The sequence below is a fragment of the Macadamia integrifolia genome, chromosome 8 (genome assembly GCF_013358625.1).
Source record: "Macadamia integrifolia cultivar HAES 741 chromosome 8, SCU_Mint_v3, whole genome shotgun sequence".
Taxonomy (NCBI): Eukaryota; Viridiplantae; Streptophyta; class Magnoliopsida; order Proteales; family Proteaceae; genus Macadamia; species Macadamia integrifolia.
This window is the reverse complement of record NC_056564.1, coordinates 510,736-529,255: the sequence shown is the minus strand read 5'-3', so window position 1 is coordinate 529,255 and position 18,520 is coordinate 510,736. Positions and strand designations below refer to the sequence as shown.

The 18,520-nt window shown below is 37.8% G+C and overlaps 1 protein-coding gene across 1 annotated transcript; it reads left to right on the top strand.

The window, feature by feature from the left end:
* Positions 1–1,635: 1,635 nt before the first annotated feature.
* LOC122087079 (biotin carboxyl carrier protein of acetyl-CoA carboxylase) lies at positions 1,636–17,442 on the top strand. The gene is made up of 9 exons (XM_042656064.1): positions 1,636–1,834; positions 3,128–3,328; positions 5,640–5,719; positions 13,131–13,184; positions 14,924–15,184; positions 15,282–15,344; positions 16,019–16,087; positions 16,176–16,221; positions 17,154–17,442. Exons 1-9 carry the CDS (start codon positions 1,801–1,803, stop codon positions 17,219–17,221), a joined length of 876 nt encoding a protein of 291 aa, XP_042511998.1. The 5' UTR covers positions 1,636–1,800; the 3' UTR covers positions 17,222–17,442.
* The last annotated feature ends 1,078 nt before the right edge of the window (positions 17,443–18,520 follow it).

The window sequence follows — 18,520 nt, the reverse complement described above, 5'->3', positions numbered from 1 at the left end:
ATCTTTCAAATTACAAGGGAGGGGTGCAAATCATTCAAATCCTTGGATCTACAAGAAATGGGTATAATTTTGGCAAACTACAAGAAATGGGGGTGTAATTTTCTCTTTTTTTTTATTTTTTATTAGTAAGTATAATATTTCTAAAGTTGGTGAAGGTTGTAAATTCACCTGTGGCCACGTGCTAAATAATAATAAAAATGATAGGTTCACACTTTAGAAGTCTCATTGGTCAAGTTTTAGTCAATATAAATATACAACAAACAACTAAAATCAAAACATGATTCAAAATATCTCAATACAATTGAGAACGTTTACCAAAAAAAAAAAAAAAAAGGGAAAGAGAATGATGATGAAAACAACCCAATCTTAAAAAGAAAAAAAGGAAGTACTACCACGTGCCCTATTTACCTGACTTTTTATTTGATGAAATCTGACTTGTAAGATGTTACAATTGAAAGAAAATAAATACTAAACGATTCATGAAGATCGATAAGCATGCACGATAAACACTACAAAAACAAGTTTTATACATACCTGAATCCATGGCTGAATAATAAGAACTCTTCGATGTCTTCTTGTATGCTTCTCGTACAACACGATCAATGTTGGTCTGGTCTACTCTCTTTCCCTTTTGTTTTTGGTCGTTAGCTTCACTTAATGGGTCAGTGATAACTATATATAGGGATGAGAGTAGAGACCAACCTTGCAATAAAATTAGGGTTTATTCCCCATTAAGGAAACAATACCTTAGGTCCACACATAGTAATAAATATTTCATACCATTAAGGTGTGCTAGTAGAATCCAATATCTCTATAAAAATCACTTACCAATAATATTAGATTATTTCTACTTATTCCATCTTTAGTCAACACCACTAAATCGGTTTTGAAAACAAATCTTTGACTATGCTAGCCCACCTAATAGGAAATCTTACAACAATGAGATCCTTTGTTTAGAATAGTATTGTTTTATATATTATGATTCGTTTTTATTTTTTGAGTTGCCGTTCTATGCATTATTGTTTACGGGCCATCTCTTCAAGTCTTTCCAATGAAGTTTGCTGGTTTGACCATTCTATCTCATTTTTTTTGAATTTTTATAGTAATAATATGGTAATAAGTAGTAATACTTGTGGCCTATTGACTAATGACGCCTCAGAGGTCCACTTACTATTTGGCCCGAATGTGGATTTTGCCAAAAAAAAAAAAAAAAGAAAAAAGTTTTTGATGTCAAAAGTGCAAATATGATAGATTGTTGTACCGAAGAAAAGAGAAGAATTAGTTTTTTTTTTTTTCCTTGTAGTTATAATATAAAAAAAAAAAAAAAAAAAGGTAATGTATAAATACATAAATAATTTTAGTTCGGGAATGGGTGGGTTGGGCTTGGGCGGACCAAGAGTAGTCACCGTACTGAGAGGGACCTGGAAGGGAAATTTACAATGGTATGCAGTTATGGACTGTACAGCTGTACGCCTCTGATCCAGTGCGCGCCGGCGTATCTTAACAATACGTTCCGGCACGGGAGGAAGTACGGTTCAGCGGTACAGTCTTTCCAGGCGGAGAAACCAATGAGAAAGACGGAAATTTCGAAGTCCACAGTTTACACTCTTAACAACTAGAATCCATATTATATCAACAGACGAGGGAAAAAAAAAAAAACCTACTAGAATCAATACATAACTTCCCTCAACTAATCTCGCCCAATTTTTTTTGGCCTTTCCATTGTTGCTTCAACGGAACGGAGAGGGGTTCAGAAGTTCTCTTTGCATTTCTTCTCCAGTGCCCGTCGATCTGTCTCCCATGGAGTCTGCGGCAGCTCTCCGTTCCTGTTATGGTAAGTTTTACAGTATATGTGTTGCGGTTTTGCTATTATTTGGATCTTGCAAGATGGATCCACAAAAGTTTGTTTTGTTGTTCTTTCTTTTGGCAATTTCAGTTTTTACTTTTCCCATTGTCTTTTTTTCAACGATAAATGTTAGTGGTTGAGATTGATACATAACGCCGTGCGAATTAGATCACAAGTGGTGAGATCTAGTTATCTTTTCTTCTTTCATGACTTGTTGAAATACGCCGAATCTGTAAAATCGAGAAAAAAAAAAAAAATGCTTGAGCTCAGCTCACTGTTAGTGGAAGTCGGTGTCAGTTCTTCTGTCTGATTGTTTGGGCGGTCGGTCAGAAGTTCTTGAGCTGGCTTGGTAATTTGCTAAAGGTTTTTGCTGGTATTCTCTCTCTATTTTGATCCCGGTTTGAGGCTTTAAGGAAACCTTTTCGCTTTTCCTGTAGAATCGAGAAACCTTTAAAAAACGAATAAATGAATAGTTTCTATGCAGTAGAACTGAGCATCCACTACTATGCAAATGTAGAATTTTCGATTGAAACGAACGAAACTTAAAAGAGGATGCAGCGGAAACCCAGTGTAATGTCTTGTTAATCCCAAGTTCTCCATGATACCTTACTCAAGCGGCCCTGAGTTGGTATTTAAGAAATTTTCCATGGGCTTAGGTAACTTCCCATTTTGGTTTGAATACCTGGCCTCTGACGTGTATTTGGTATATAGGAATATGTATGAGATGTAAATGGCATATATTAAGTTTCCAGGATTATGCATCCACATCCCCATGGGGATGCCCATTAGTTTTCCTTGTTTTTTTAATTTCGATCTTTTGGTGTGTTGCCAGAGACTTATTAGCATGAGGAAAATACTATTTGATTTAATTAGCTTCAGCTTGTAAATCTACAGGGGAGGATATATTATCATCTTTCAAATGCATCTTGGCATAAGTCCCAGTATTAGTTGATGTGGGGCAGTTGAATGTGGGCTATTTGCAGTTAATTATTTTGTATCCTCTTGTCTTTGATGCAATCATATATAATCTGCAACAGTCCATCTATTTTACTACATTTTCCCTTCAAAAGTATAAAAACGCTCATTTTCTGGGCTTGAAGAATTATTCTTGCTTGTGTGTTCTGTCATTAAATTCACATAATTTACATTCTTATCTCGTCTCCACTACTTTTGTTTTCCAATTTGTTTTTATTTATTTTTTTGGGTTTACACTTCAAGTATGTTGTGGTGAAAAAAGCTTGCTCTGTACTCACTTCTCTAATGTAAAATGTTGAATGCTAGGTTCTTTGGGTAACTTTACCCATGTACAGTCCTTACTGGATAGGACTGGTGGGCTTCCTTTTTGTAGCACCAGCTCAAATAAATCATCATTCAGCCAGGGGTGGACGTTTGATGGAAGGCTCATTTCTTCAGTCAACAGAAAAGCAACTCATGTACCGTATGTTACGGCCTCAGGATCGACGATACTAGCAACATCTGATGGTGAGTTTCTTTCCGTTTCTCTCTAACAATTCCTATATCCTTATTTTCTTCAATTCTTCTGTTTGGACCTTAGTTTTCCCCAACCCCATTTGGTTGGAATAAGGCTGAGTTTGTTGTTTTTGTTGTTGTTGTCGTTGTAGTGAGGATTTGCAACGCACCTATAACATGCTTGCTATATTTTCCTCACTGTCTTCTTTCTTGGGTTTGTCAAGCACTCAGTAAAATTAATTGTTTCATGGGATGATTGAATGTTTAAAAAATTAAAAAAATGAAATAAATTTCTGGTTTGCACTCTCGTTCTGATAACATCCTAAATAAAATGAATCTGGGTTGTTTTCTTTGTCACTAGAACAATAGTTATTAAGCACAATCAGGCAGTTGATATTCTTCTCCATTGCTATGCTTGTTGGCTTATTTCATAAGCGTACTTTACATGTGTTTGCGAGAGTATGATTAACTAGATGTTGAAAATGGCAGACCTTTTGTGTAAATCAGCTTCATCCCCATAGTTAACTATGATGCTTGCTGTTTATCCTTTTTTAAACGTAATATATTTCAACTTTAGTAGTGTCAACATAAATCTTTTTTTCTTTTAATTTGAAAAGCAGGCTACTTTCTTTCTCCTGTTGGAAAGGTGGGGGTATTTGACCATCTTTGTCTATTTTGCAAACGTTAATTGTAGATTTTGAAGAACAACCTAGACCATACTTCCACGAACTTTGGGCCATCAAGTAATTTGACGATTGACACAACATATAATCACTCTTTAATGATATTTAGTGTGGATAGGGTTGGTGATGGGAACAAATAAAATGAGAGATAGTAACAAAAAAAATCTTAACTATTCGGGACGAATGTGCAACCACAAAGAAGAAACCAAACAAACAATCGCACACAACATGAGGAATTTAACATGGTTCGGCATGAATGCCCACATCCACTTGAGATAACCAAACATTTTTCACTCAACAACAACAACGACTACTACTTAGCATTTTGGCCTTTTCCCAACTAAATGGGGTCAGCTACATGGATACACGAGAGGGTGAAGTAAAAAAGAAAAAGGAAGAAAAAAGAAAGAAACAAAGCAACACCTCAGGAACATCCCACATAAAAGGGTTGGCTACATGGATCTTTACCCTCTAAACAACTCTATTTGAGGTCATAGTAGAGTCAAGACAAAGACTTTGCATGTCTATCCTTACAACACTAAGCCAAAAAAAACTCTCTACACTACTCTCTACCTCACAAAGTGATCTCCCTTTGCATGTGTCTAGGGTTTTCCACACAAATTATATAGGAAACCTTAAAACCCTATCCCCAGATTCCCCACACAATTACAAATTTACCCTGTACATGTAATGGACCCAAAACTTAACCCAATTACAAAACGGTCGTTGATCAACATAAACGACCTAATCATCAACACAAACGATCATCCCCTGGCGTATCTTGGTTTGGTTTAGCTTCCATATTCCTCTCCACAGCTTCACTTCATGGCGAGCCCTATCTTACTGCCTCCCCACATACCCTTCCTTATCCAAAGGTGCATCTTTGATCCTCCTTATTGCTTCCTTTGATGGAATGCTAATGAAGATGTCGACCGTCTCTTCTTCATCTACCCTTCTCCTCTAGGATTTGGAAGGGTTTTCTTGCTAGATGCTGGCCCTGGAGAAGAAGAATCCTGCCTTTTTAGTGCGAATGGATATGGGTGGACATGTCCTTTGGTGGTTCCTCAATTTATGACCATGTGGGTAAGCTTGCTTTTGGGCCGCATTTCATCACGTTTGGTTGGAGCGCAATCTCAGAAGGTGGTCCTTCAGCTCTAGATTTTTCCAGCAGATTTGGGACTATTCTTTTTTAGGTCAGAAGGAAGCTGTCTAAGGCTCCCTTTAGATGTGTTGATTCTCCTAGAAATAGGCTTTTAGTTGCCTCTTACAATCTCCCCCACACATTCTAGTAGTGCATGTGGTTTTGTATTTTACTCTTTCGTTCTCGGTTGTTTCTCTACCCCTCTTCTTCTATGGGGCCCTCTGTTTCCCATCTCTTTTGGTAATGAATTTTTTATTCACCCCAAAAAAGTGGTTGACTTAATTTTTTTTCTGTATGTATGACTAAGTCACCTCAAATCCAATATTTCTTGCTGATTTAATTTAGTTTACTTTATCATACCCAAATATGGCTCCTTTTTAGGCCTGTAAATAAGGTTTGAACCCTGTTGATTAGATCAAAATTGAGATCTACGCTTCTTGGAATTTTTTTCCCAAAGTTTGGTCATCTGATCTTCTTTACCTGGTGGCTATGAATACAGTGGTTTCTTCAAATGGCACGTCACATGGATCATCACAGAAGAATGTTCTGCAGGGTGCAACATTTCCTAATGGATTTGAGGTGATATTACTCGTTAAAGTCGTGTAGCTAACCCTATTTAGTTGTGATAAAGCATAATTGAATTGTAGTTGTCTAAACTATTTTATGTCTTGAGTTTTATTATTTTTAGTAGATCCTGAATTTTCTATCATGTTTAAAATATTTGGTATTAATTTGAGTTTACTTATGCAGGTTTGTTCTGGTCATTGAAAGAATTTATTGAGTTGTGTAGTTTACGTAATTTGGTTGTTGTAATTTCAGTTGGAGTGATGAAGGTTGTGGTAAACAACTTCAATCCTGATTACTATTTCTAGTAGGGTACCATTGTTATTAACATTTAAATGCATAGTAACCACCTAGAGTCAGCAAACCAGAAAATTCAGAGGGGCACCGATGCAGTTGGACAGACATTCTCAATTCAGATTGGGCTCAATAGCTTCCAAACACTAGGTTGCTTAGGGCCTGAATTTCACCGAGGCTGGTCCCACCCTCCCTTGCTCATATGTTGAATTTGAACCCAAATGGACCCTGGCACATGTCAAAAGAATTGAAAGGTTCTTGAAAACTAATAATCCTTGACTGCTAAAAATATAAGAGAAAATGTGCTATTCATGGTAGGCCATAAGATTAATTTAGGGCCCCAAATTTTATACAGGCTCGATGCACTGTGTCCTACTGTCATCTTTCCATTCAACTGTTCAGATTTCCAAGTTGGTAAAATTGCCTTACCCATCTATTCCACCTGACCTACTTTTTTTTAAGCTTATTCAGAATTGTGCCATCTTTTTTATAAATATTCTCATCATAATCCTTTCAATAGGTTGCAATTGCTAAGCGCTTCGTAAAAGTGGAAATAAAAGCAAATTCTCAAGTTTATTGGATATTATATTCACTTCTGCTCCATTGTCAATTATAATGTAAACCTATAGTTGTCAAGGCGCCAAGTTGCCCAGACATGTCCAAGGCAACTAGGCGCCTTATCTATCTAGGCTCCCATATCATGTTTTAGCCCAAAAATGGGGGAAATAAGGGTGGAAGAAGAAGATTCTATGCACAGAATGTGGCACATTATCCTCAAGTAAGATGCTTGCTTTGGGTGCCTGTTGCATTCATGAACCATCAGGGGGCCTCTTGCATGTTGGCATGTCGATTACACAGCCTTGGTAGCATATTTCAATAATATCCACATCCTCCTTAGTAGGTTTCAAAGCATCAATGCTCCTTCCATCAGAGCATTCTCTTCCTCAACAGTCTCAGTAGGCTTATCTTCTTGTGCCACTGCCTACATCTCATTTTTAGGTGGCTTCAGAAATTTCATTCTCTTTACAAGTCCTGCATGCATTATTAGCCTTCTGCTCTTTGGTTGCCCGTTGGAACCTGGTTCTACGCTTAGCTATCTTTCTGAAGTCAGAAGCAGAGCTCTTCTGTCTGCTGACAAATCTTGTATGTGTTTTAACTTTTTCTCAGCCCATTTTGCATAAGAACCTGCCATATTAATGTTTCAAAATTATTTTGTGACTAAATTCAGCTGAATCTTATTGTTCAATGTTCTTGGATATTGGATACCTCTCTGATTGTAGGTGTCGTAGGCTTAATTCGAGCAGATATTTGCGGAAGTACATCTTTTCCCCCTTTCATATTTTTTGTGTCTTGATAGGGGTAAGAACCATTAGTGACGTGAGGCGTGCCCCATGTCACAAACAGATCTGAATTGTTCACTTTTTTTTTTTAAATAAATTTCTCATTCTAGACTGTTCATTGCACTGACTTTGAAACCTTATTCTTCTCTCTTCTTCTGGCGGAAATCATCAGAAAGCTGAACCAGGTAATACCATTAAAATCTGGTATTTGGCAAAGGGGAACCCTGTGAGCATTCTGATGCAGAATCGAGGCTGAACTGGGTTGACCTGTCGGACAATCTCAATCGAGATGAACTGGATCCAATTTGATTTTTGGGATTAGTAGAATATCTTAGGATTTACTTTATTTAGGAAATAATGAGCTATTTTATTTGGGAAGATATGTAATCTTTTCTTTTTGGGTAGTTTTTAGTCAATTAGGGAGTTACCAGTTTGAGTTTATTTTGTTTCTAATTTTCTTAGTTAGAATTTAGAAAGTAATTTGAAGTTGCTAATTTTAGTTTTAGATTTTACTAGGCAAGTTTTAATTTTCAATTATTATATAAGGGCATGTAATCCAAGTTATTAGACAGATTGAAAAGATTAATTGAGTTTGAGTATTTGTGAAGCATGCGGGTGTGTGTGCGTGATTCTTCTTTCCCCCCTTTCTTAGTGTGATTTCTCCCTCTCCCCTGTAACTCTAAGAGCCATCTCAGGGATTTCTTTCCTACCGTACCAGCCCTCCATTAAGTGGTATCAAAGCCGAAGGATCCCTTCCTTCGCTCTACTGAAAGACAACTCCATCCCACAACCCATCCTTGCTACTCTCACCTACTCCTTGCGACTCCCTTTCTCTCCCTACTCTCTTCCCCATTCCCTGTCTCTATCCGAGGACACCCTAATCCCTCCCTTCCATTCACCCAAAAAAAAAAAGATTTCTTCCAGAGAAGAATCAATCCCCTGTCTCACCCCCACCCCCATTCTCTCCCAAGTTCTGTGATCGACCCCTTTTATAGGGTTCCGACAACCAAAAAAAAAAAAAGAAGTCGAAGTCGGAGAAGCTGCAGAGAGGGCGATAGCATGCTGAAAAAAAGAAAAGGAAGAGAAGAGCAGAAGAACTCTGTTCTAAATGCGTTCTCCCTTTCTCTTCCAAGAGCTTCAGCAACCCTTTCTGGGTTTAGCGAGATAAAAAAAAAAAAAAAATTTACATACCTGGTTTTCTCTGTGTTTTGCCCCCCCACTACCAGCCGCCTCTTCAATCGGAGTCTTAACTCTCTCCAGGAAGTCGTCGACCCCCCTCCTCTGTGCAACCTAGCTTCCTCTTGCTGGTTTCTCCTCTGCTGATTCCATGGAAGAGAATATCTCTTTCCTTTTACGGTATTGAAACCCACCCCACGATTCTTGTTGTCCTTTTCTTTAAGTTTTCCCTTATCCCAAAACTACCCCTACCTTTTTCATTATTTATTTTATCCATAGTTGTTTCTAATTTTCAAATCTACTCTCCACCCACTGATGCAGATTCTTCACCAAACTAGGCTTGTTTTATTAGGAACAAGCTTAGGGTTGGGTTGTATATGTGTTGGGCCTTCAGTCCATGTGGTTTGGAGTATATTGGGCTACTTTTATGGGTCTAAACTAGGGGTTCTAAGGTTGCATACGGGATTCAATGATTTGTTTCCTTTTTCTTTAGTTTCCTTTTTAGATGGGGTTATTTAGTTTCTAATTTTCAGTCTTAAATTAGTTTCTAATTTTCAGTCACAAGACTTTCTATTTTGTAAGTTTCTATTTTCAGATTTAGTAACTAGTTGAGTTTCTAATTTTTAGTTTCCTATTTCAGTTTTTGGAAACTAAAGTTAGTTTCTATTTTATGTAACCCCTATCACTATTATAAATAAAGCTATGGCTCCTTTAATGAGCCACGATTTTACAAACTACATGGCTGCTGCTGCTGTTTTCTCTGCGAGAGAACTTCCTTGTGTTTGATCAAGGTATTGGGTTGGTGTTCGATCCGACGACTCTTTGCGGCGAGAAGTCCAAGAGGTTCATCTTCAAGTGCTCCTTTTCTCCTTCCAGGTTTTCTTTTTCAAAGGTTTGTTACTGTTCAAACAAATCAGATAACAGATCTGATCTTCTTTAAATTTCTGGTTTCGAATTTCTCAGATTTCTCCTACCTGATCTTTCACTGATCAGACCAACCAGCCACCTGATGGCTCCCTTATTCTGGTCGAGTGTTAGGCCTATTGAGAGGGTGGTTCGATCCTAATTTGGGGTCAATCAGACCTGGAATTTTATTGTTATAAAAATTCTCTCTATTCTGGCTGATTCTGGTTTCTGCCCAGAATTTTGAATCGCTTTGTTCTGGATGTTGCTGATTGGTTGCTGGTCATAAGCTTCATTGTTTAGTCTTATTGATTGGTGATTTAAGTCCTTAATTCCTTGGCTGATTATTCAGTTACAGAATTTCTGAAACTGTTGAGATAGATGATTTTCTGATATTTTATTGGGCTGGTTCTAGTTGTTCTTCTGATTAAAAGTTCCTGAAGTTTGGGGCTGGTTTGACTTGTCAAATCCATCCCTACATTAACACATTTGACCTTTTTTGTGTTAGAGTAGGACTTTCCATAATTACAAGTGTGCCACTCACTGAAGGACTTCTACATATTTACAATTCTGCCATCCTTGAACAAAAAAAAAAAGACCCTCCATATTTACAGTTCTGCCACCCACTTGATTATTGGAGTTGTTGTCTTATTTTTGTGAGGCCCATAGCAATTCCGGCACAAGATTGATCATGGATTCCTTTGTGTTCAAATTTGGAGTGCGATTGACCAATGGAAAGTCTGCTAAATTGTTAATTGTTGAGCAACTAAATGACAGTTGTCTCCAGATCTGTGGTGAATATGTTGTCAAAGACCAGTCAGATTATTTTTGAGTCAGAGGATATTGTATTTGTTGAATTTTCTCTTCTTCATTATGATGGTGCTTTTAGTGGTGTTTGACTCTCCTCAGCGCATCATTAAATTGGGTTGAGGCTGGTTGGAACAACGGGACGGTATTCTTGATCGTGACAACAATGTGTGCACTCTTCAACCTTATCACATGCATAAAAAAATTAATCTTCATGGATTGGTTGCGTAAAAAAAAGTGATACCCCCAATACAACCACAAGTTGAATCAGAGATATCAACACAAGTGGACGATCGTCCTATTGTGGAGCAGGAGATGACAACGGAAAGTGAAAAAATCATGGATCAGGTAATGATGGCCATCGATGCAGTGCCAGTGGTTCACTATCATGAATTCGTTATTCCCCATGATTTTCCGGACTTGACTACACCTCCAAAGCTTCACCTCATGGATTTTGTTCGTGATGCAGACAACGAGCAATTCACCCCTGTTTGTGAGTTCTTATTGTTATCATTCTTTAAAACTCGTGGACGAGTTTTTCTTAACATCGGGGGAGTTGATGCAGAATCGAGGCTGAACTGGGTTGACCCGTTGGGCAATCTCAATCGAGACGAACCGGATCCAATTTGATTTTTGGGATTAATAGAATATCTTAGGATTTACTTTATTTAGGAAATACTGAGTTATTTTATTTGGGAAGATATGCAATCTTTTATTTTTGGGTAGTTCTTAGTCAATTGGGGAGTTACCAGTTTGAGTTTATTTTGTTTTTAATTTCCTTAGTTAGAATTTAGGAAGTAATTTGAAGTTGCTAATTTTAGTTTTAGATTTTACTAGGCAAGTTTTAATTTTCAGTTATTATATAATGGCATGTAATCCTAGTTATTAGACAAATTGAAAAGATGAATTGAGTTTGAGTATTTGTGAAGCCTGCGGGCGTGTGTGCGTGATTCTTCTTTCCCCCCCTTTCTTAGTGTGATTTCTCCCTCTCCCCTGCTACTTTGAGAGCCATCTCAGGGATTTCTTCCCTACCATAGCGGCCCTCCACCACATTCTCATCTTCCCTTCCACTAAGATAACCGCGACCTCTCTCATATTTCGTTAAGGAAGAGGCAGATTTTCTATCATGTATGAGATCGGACTGTTTATCTGGCTCTAACCTGTCACATAAATTAGAAAAGGAAAGGAGGAAGAAAACCCATTTGCAATGGATGTGTTCTTGGACTGGTTGTTTGCCTTTTCTATAGTAATTTTTGTTCTCCTCATCATCTCTGTTGTCACTGCCATGCATGAATCCTGAAATAGTCAATTGCCGCTGCCATGAATCTTTGCTGCCACCATTGTTGCAGAGTGTGGCAGAGGTGGAGAAGATGGAGAAGGACATCGGGGTTGAAGGAGGAGGATGAGGCAATTCCGATATTATTGTAACATCCTTATTATTTGTAATAAGGGGTATATGATGTCCTTGTTATGTGACACGAGTCACTAGGCTTGGTGACACTAATATAAAGTAGGTGATAGACCATTCTCACAAATTATGAGGTGCATGAACCAAGGCACAAAATTTTGTTACAATCGTCTTCATGATATTCCGTGGTTACTGGAGGCAATTAATTTACTGCCCTTTGTGATGTATGATCATCCCACTGGAGACATTCTGAAGCTGGAATCTCCATGAGAGCAGGGTGTACATTAATGATAGCTATAGGTTCTGTACCAAACATGTGAATGAAAAGACCAGGTTCTTTTCATTTTTCTTATGGTAACATTTTTCTCATCAATAGTATGATTAAGAGATGAGTTGAGATTTGACAGCTTGTTTGGAGAGTCAATATGACTCCCAAATGGAGTCACATGGTCTGTAATAGCTTCATTGTTATCAATGAAGCCTTTAAACTGATTTATCATCTCTTGGTTTGGCAGTTGATGTAATAGTTAGAATTTAGGGATTGTGAGAGAACAAGAGAGAAGATAAGAGCAAGAGAAGTGCTGGTAGAATGTTATGTGTGACAGAAAGTTTCTCTCACACCTATATTGCTTCACTAATATAATATAAGGAATTACGTACACCTCCCTAGGGAGGTAAAAGGTAACAAAGGACAAATACAATATAAAACAAGAAGTAAACTAGTTCCCAAAGTACCCATGATACACAAATTCTGACAATAATACCAATTTAATAACAATAGTTGTCGGTGGAGCCTTTAAATTGGCTTATCATCTCTTGGTTGCGCATGGTTAGGAAGTCATGAACTATGCTGTAATCCCATTGACGTTGCGGTAAAAACCTTAACCCAAATGAGAGCTAGATCTACCCCTCTGTGCCTTTATCTTGCTGGTTCTCTCCATGTGGTCATTGATGACTCCACTAACATCATAGCCTCCAACTGCCATCTTTTCTATTTTTCTCCTCCTTCATCCAAAGTGACATCATTGCTTGCATGTGAGTCAATATGTTTTCAGTACATTCTAGCATTTATATAACACAGTTAACACTTCTATTAATTTCCATGAACAACACCGCAGAGCAGAACAGAAGAAGAAGAAGAAGAAGAAGAAGAACCAGCAATGATGTCACTTTGGATGAACCCGTCAGGGAATCCTCTTGTTATAATTGACTAAATTAGATGATCGTAACTGTTGAACCTGAATCTCTTTTTCCGAAACTCTCAACATTTCCCCCGTCAGGTACCCCCAAAAAGTTTGAAAAGATGTCAATCCTAGATAATGCTCTATACTGAAAGAGATCTTCTTGATTATCTAACCCCTGTGAACAACATCAACACATTCGGACATTCTTTGTCAAATAATAGTATCTATTATTATATTTTTCGATTAAAGCATTGGCTTTTATATTCTCCTCTCACTAGATTTGGGATCATGACTTGCTTGTTTGTCTGTTTCAGGCATTGGTTCTGGAAGTCTGTGATAAAACTGATGTTGCTGAACTAAAGCTAAAAGTGAGTTTCTCACGTCTGTTTGCTAACCAATTTGTTTTCAACTTGCAAAATGTTATCTAGTTGCTGAACTAAATCTTGCCATACAAAATATTTGCACCGTTTTGCAACCAGCTTCCGATTTACTTGTAAAGTGTATATTAGTTGCTCAACTTTCTCTGTTAGTTGAGCTTCAATTGGCATTAACAACTAGTGGTTACGTAGGAGTTGTTTGGTATGATGGTAGTTTGGTCTTTCATTGTAGTTGCTGAAATTGTTTCCCTTTTTCCCATGGGAAGATTGGTCTTGGATCTTCTGTGGTCAATACATATTCATGTGCAATGCCACAATGCATCAAAAAGCTTATAACAGTTTGGTGGATAAGTGATCTGGAGGTGAGATGCTAAATGATATGGTGTTTTATCTGTGCTGCCATTATCTGGTGCACCTGGTTGGAGAGAAATATGAAGGACTGTTTGAACAACTTAAAAGCAGACAACCAGTTGGTAGTTTGTGAAATATCTAGGTGTCTTTTTTTGGAAAATGTTTCACAGGTATGCACGATGCTGTCACACAACACATGGAGACATTCTTGAGACTGTTGGTTGGAAAAGACAAGTGGGCACAATTGGAAAAATATCACCTACCAGCTGTACTCTACTTTATCTTTCCCTTCCTTATCACTTTTTTTATAATTTCAATGTTATATTAAAGCCAAATAATTTAGGTAAAACAACCAACTGACCAAGGAAGCAAGCAGAGGCCATAGAGACGATATTGATAGTAATTGTGATATTATGGATCGAATCTGTGAAGGTTGAGTTTTCCCTGTTCGTGCTCTTATTCGATTCTGTGGGCTGAGGCGTAAATCTCAAAAGGAAATGAGAGACAAAGAGATATGAGTGAGGCTTAGGAATCGGTTTTTAGAGCTTCATGGCCAAAGGGACCACGATTCTGGTGAAGTACATAGAGTTCACAAATGATTTCACTGCAATCGCATCTCAGTGCCTCCCTCCAACAAGAAGGGGGGGAAAAAAAACTAAACAGAGAAGAAGGTGGACGGAGAAGAAAGAGAAGGGAAAAAAAAAACAGAGGAAGAAGAAGACGACGATGACTTGCCTGTTGGCCAAGGAGATTGGAGAGGCACCACCGAAGTTGTAGAGAAGGGTTCTGACTTTGGTTCCTTCATCCTGCAATGAAATCTTCTTCTCCCTTTCTTTCTTTTGTTTTTTATTTTTTAATACAAGAGGCATGATCCCATACATCAACCTATATATAAACATCCTACACAAATCCAGTAAAAACATTAGAAAAGTCGTTTAATCTTACCAAAAAAAAAAAAACCAAGGCGTTCAATACAATAAACAGTGGAACGCCTGCGTCCCAAAAAAAGCCTGGGCGACGCTTTGACATCTATGAACTGAACAACTAGTGAAGTAAATTTTTTCATTTATTTTCTTTTTCCTTTTTCCTTTTTCTTTTTCCCTCTTTCACCTGAGAAAACAACCCACCCGACGTTAGTGCGTGGAAGTTTAAAGAACTCCAATAAATAATGTTGCTCCTGAATGGATCCTGGAGGGGATAAGTGTGACATGATGTACTTTGCATAATCCCAATTCAAGTGATTCTTTTCCTAGAGATTTTTTTTCCTCCCTATCATGATGTTTTTTACCCTCATCTATGCTTATGCCTTTTTATTTCATCAGCATATATATTTCATTAGATTTTGTTGAGTTTCACATTTATATCGTATATTTGAACAGGTAGGGGATTTTGAAATGCATCTGAAGCGAAACATTGAAGCAACAAATACTCCACTGCCTGTCACTTCACTTTCAGCCCCACCTCCAATTCCGAGTGAACCAATGGTCGAATCAGCACCTGTAGCTTCACCTACATCACCACCAAAATCATCTACTGAAATTGCTAGTCCGTTTAAATATGTTTCCTCTGAAAAGTCGTCAAAATTAGCAGCTTTGGAAGCTTCAGGATCAAATGCATATGTTCTAGTAACATCTCCTAGGGTATGATTTACTCATGGCAACTCTGTTTTTCTCCTCATCATCAATTTTTGAAATCACATCATTCTTTTTTGTGCCTTGCAATTTCCATCTTCACTAGGTTGGCACATTCCGAAGGGGAAGGACACTGAAAGGAAAGAAGCAACCTCCTATTTGTAAAGAGGTGACTCAACATTTTTGATGTATTTTCTGAGAGTTAACATTTCTTTTTGTTTCTCAAAATTTTGATTATTGAATGTAGGGGAACTTCTATTTGAACTGCTATTGTCTGCTGAATCCACAGCCAGAGTGAGAGAGAGATTACTCCTCTGCGTCCCTAACCTACCTCTCTTTTCTTCGAGTTAAACCAAACAGGGTATTTTTTTTTTTTTTTTGGGGGGGGGTGGGTGGTAAAAGAAGCAAACTGTTATCGTGAGTGAAAGTTACTATCACGTTGGTGCCAATTTTGGGATCTTATTGCTAAAAAGGCAACGTGATCAGATAACTATGAACCTATGGTAAAGTGACTTTACCAGGTAGATCCCATTGATTAAATGTTGTTTGGACTTGCTATGGAAGGCAGGTCATCTTGAAAATGTCTGTAGGAGGACAAGACCTAGCTAAAGCACCTCTATTCCATTATTCAGGTTCTCTCACATTGCCTTAAATCAGATAGCATATGAGATCTCTTCAAGCTTGGTCCTACCTCTGAGCTGCTATTTGTATAGTGATACAGTAGTATAGGCAGTATAACATCCATGCGGTCTTCTCCATGGTCCTCTCTTCAACAGCTATTTTCTAGATTGTGTAATTGGCAATTTGAACTGAAATCATTATGGTTTCAATTGGATTAAACAGGGTGATGTAATCAAAGAAGGCCAGACAATAGGTTTTCTGGATCAATTTGGCAGTGAACTTCCAGTGAAGGTTAGTCTACCATTTGCTTGTGTGCTCTAGTGGCAGCTTTACTCTGAGTCATGTGTTACTTACAATTCATTCACAATTCTTGGAGCAGTCGGATGTTGCTGGAGAAGTTTTGAAGCTCCTATACAGGGAAGGTGGTAAGATTTCAAGTGACATCTCAAATGCTTTTACTGTGTTGATGTTTTGTCCTTCATTTATCTTGTACATGGGATATTGATGCCTTTTTCCTGCATGCCACAATACAATCTAAACAGTGTAGATTATAAATGGGTCAAATGCGAGGATGAGATTGACCCACTATGATCCCATATGGGATATATATCCCAAAATTCAACTTGTCAAGGATGATTATTACTGCAAAATTAATCTGCCTTGTGGACCACTTGCAAACAGCTGGGTGGAATATTCCCTAAAGGTTTGTGGAGTAAATCCCTATGATTGGATCGGTCAGATTTTTTTTCCCCCTTTTTATCCCCTTACCTTGGGTTGGACATCTAGCTGTTGCATTAACAACTCAAAAGGCTAGAGCTCCTCCTGGTTGAAAGTGAAGGCAAGGGAGATGATCTTAAAAAATGTTGTACAGTGGAAAATTTGTTATCATTGTCAACGATGATTTTGTAACTAACTCAACACTGGATAGAGTAATTAAAATTCATTTTCACTTTTCTATCAACTTGGATTTGAATAGCAGGTGTTTATATTTTACCATATCTGGTAAGATTTTTAAGTTAGTTACGCAATCATGGTTACAAAACATTACCTTTTTATTTTAATTAATTTTCTGTTACCTGTCATCAGATAAAGCCTCCATGAAATGATTTCAAACCGGCAATGTTCTTGCCTCTTACATGGTCCCTCATAGAGTAGCTCATTTTGGTTTGGTGTTTATGCTCCAAGACAGGATTTTTGATCCTTGATATGCTAAAACCAAGCCATCGCAACATGGCAGTACAAATTTTAGGCAATATAAATGATGAAGTTTACCATTGTTTGCTTTAACTTGGTGGTCTGATCCAAGAAAGACGACAAGGCAACTACTAATTGTCTTCTTAAACTTTGCAATTTGCAGAAGCAGTTGGTTATGGAGACCCCCTTGTCGCTGTTCTGCCTTCATTCCATGATATCAATATTATGTAAGCTTTACCCTCTTGACTTCTTACTCATCCCCTGTCCTTCCTTCATGATAATTGCATGGGCTTCCAAAGCGGTCGATTGTTGTAATTTTCTCCATTGGCATTAAACAATTAGAAAACAAAAAAAGCAGGTGACAATTTTACTTTCTGTTGATCGTCTGTTAACAAACTATTTCTTACGGGAATAGTTAAATTATAGATGATGAGAACTATTACCCTTTGGCATTCTGTTGTTTTTAATTCCTTTAATTTTCTAATATTCCAAGACTGCCTTTATGCTGCCTATTACATTGGACGCGCTTGGGCTGGGTATTCACGCTCAAAGTTTTATAGGGAATAAAGATAAAGAATTTTGAGTTTTCTTGACATCCCAAATATCTGCGACATGGATACTTAGTTGATACTTTTGTGGATTTATCCATGTCAATGTTTATCCATATGGTAAGTTCATTCCAAACGCATTTTCCCGTGTGGAGGCAAGGATGTAAAACTAAGATCGTGATTTGGATCGTTCATCGGCGGTTCTGATCTGGTCTGGCTAATCTGGCTTCAAACCGGCTAACCTTTTGAGGGAAGATCAGAGGTATCAGTTTGTATCGAATCGATTGGTCCAAGCTGATCCCTATCTCAATCAGACCGATCCACTTGTTCCAATTCAGATATTTAAAAACCATGTGTGGAGGTTTCAGTGTTGAAGAAATTGAATCATTAGGTGAGAAGTCAATCATCTATGTACTGCAAATATTTGAGTTAGAGGATCAGGAGAACTTCTGAAACTTAAGAAATACATTTAGAGAGAGGAGGGGGGGGGGGGGGGGGGGAGGGACAGTCTATAGGTAGTTGATGGCATTGCAATGAAAATTTAACATAAAAAGAAGGCATAGAGAACGATTAAAAGTACCTGTGATGCAGCTTAAGTCCTAGAGAACAGCTGCTTCCTTTTTACTATGTGCTTAACATACCTGATCTTTTATTTAAAAATCCGCTCAACCAAGCCCTTGTTCCTATCAAATGGTTGGGCTCCAAAAATCTGTTTCTGCCATTCAACTACAAAATCATGTTAGTTTACTTTATGGGATCAACTCGGCACAGATTTTGTGGACGAGTAGACACCATGATCCTCTTTCAGATGTCAAGTTTCCTAGTCTGGTTGACCACATGGAATACAAATCAGCAAACGTTCAGGATATCAAAGGGTTTGCATGGGACTAAAAGGAGTGAATGGACATTCATGGTATTACTTTTGCCACCCTTGTAGCACAAGAACTCAATGATATGCCTGAATTGTTTTTCTCGTTCATAT

Excerpts from the sequence above, each read along its gene's own strand:
- LOC122087079 (XM_042656064.1), top strand. The coding sequence starts at position 1,801 with ATGGAGTCTGCGGCAGCTCTCCGTTCCTGTTATG. Across the intron at positions 15,345-16,018 it reads AACCTCCTATTTGTAAAGAG|GGTGATGTAATCAAAGAAGG; the intron begins GTGACTCAACAT and ends TGGATTAAACAG. Across the intron at positions 16,088-16,175 it reads GCAGTGAACTTCCAGTGAAG|TCGGATGTTGCTGGAGAAGT; the intron begins GTTAGTCTACCA and ends TTCTTGGAGCAG.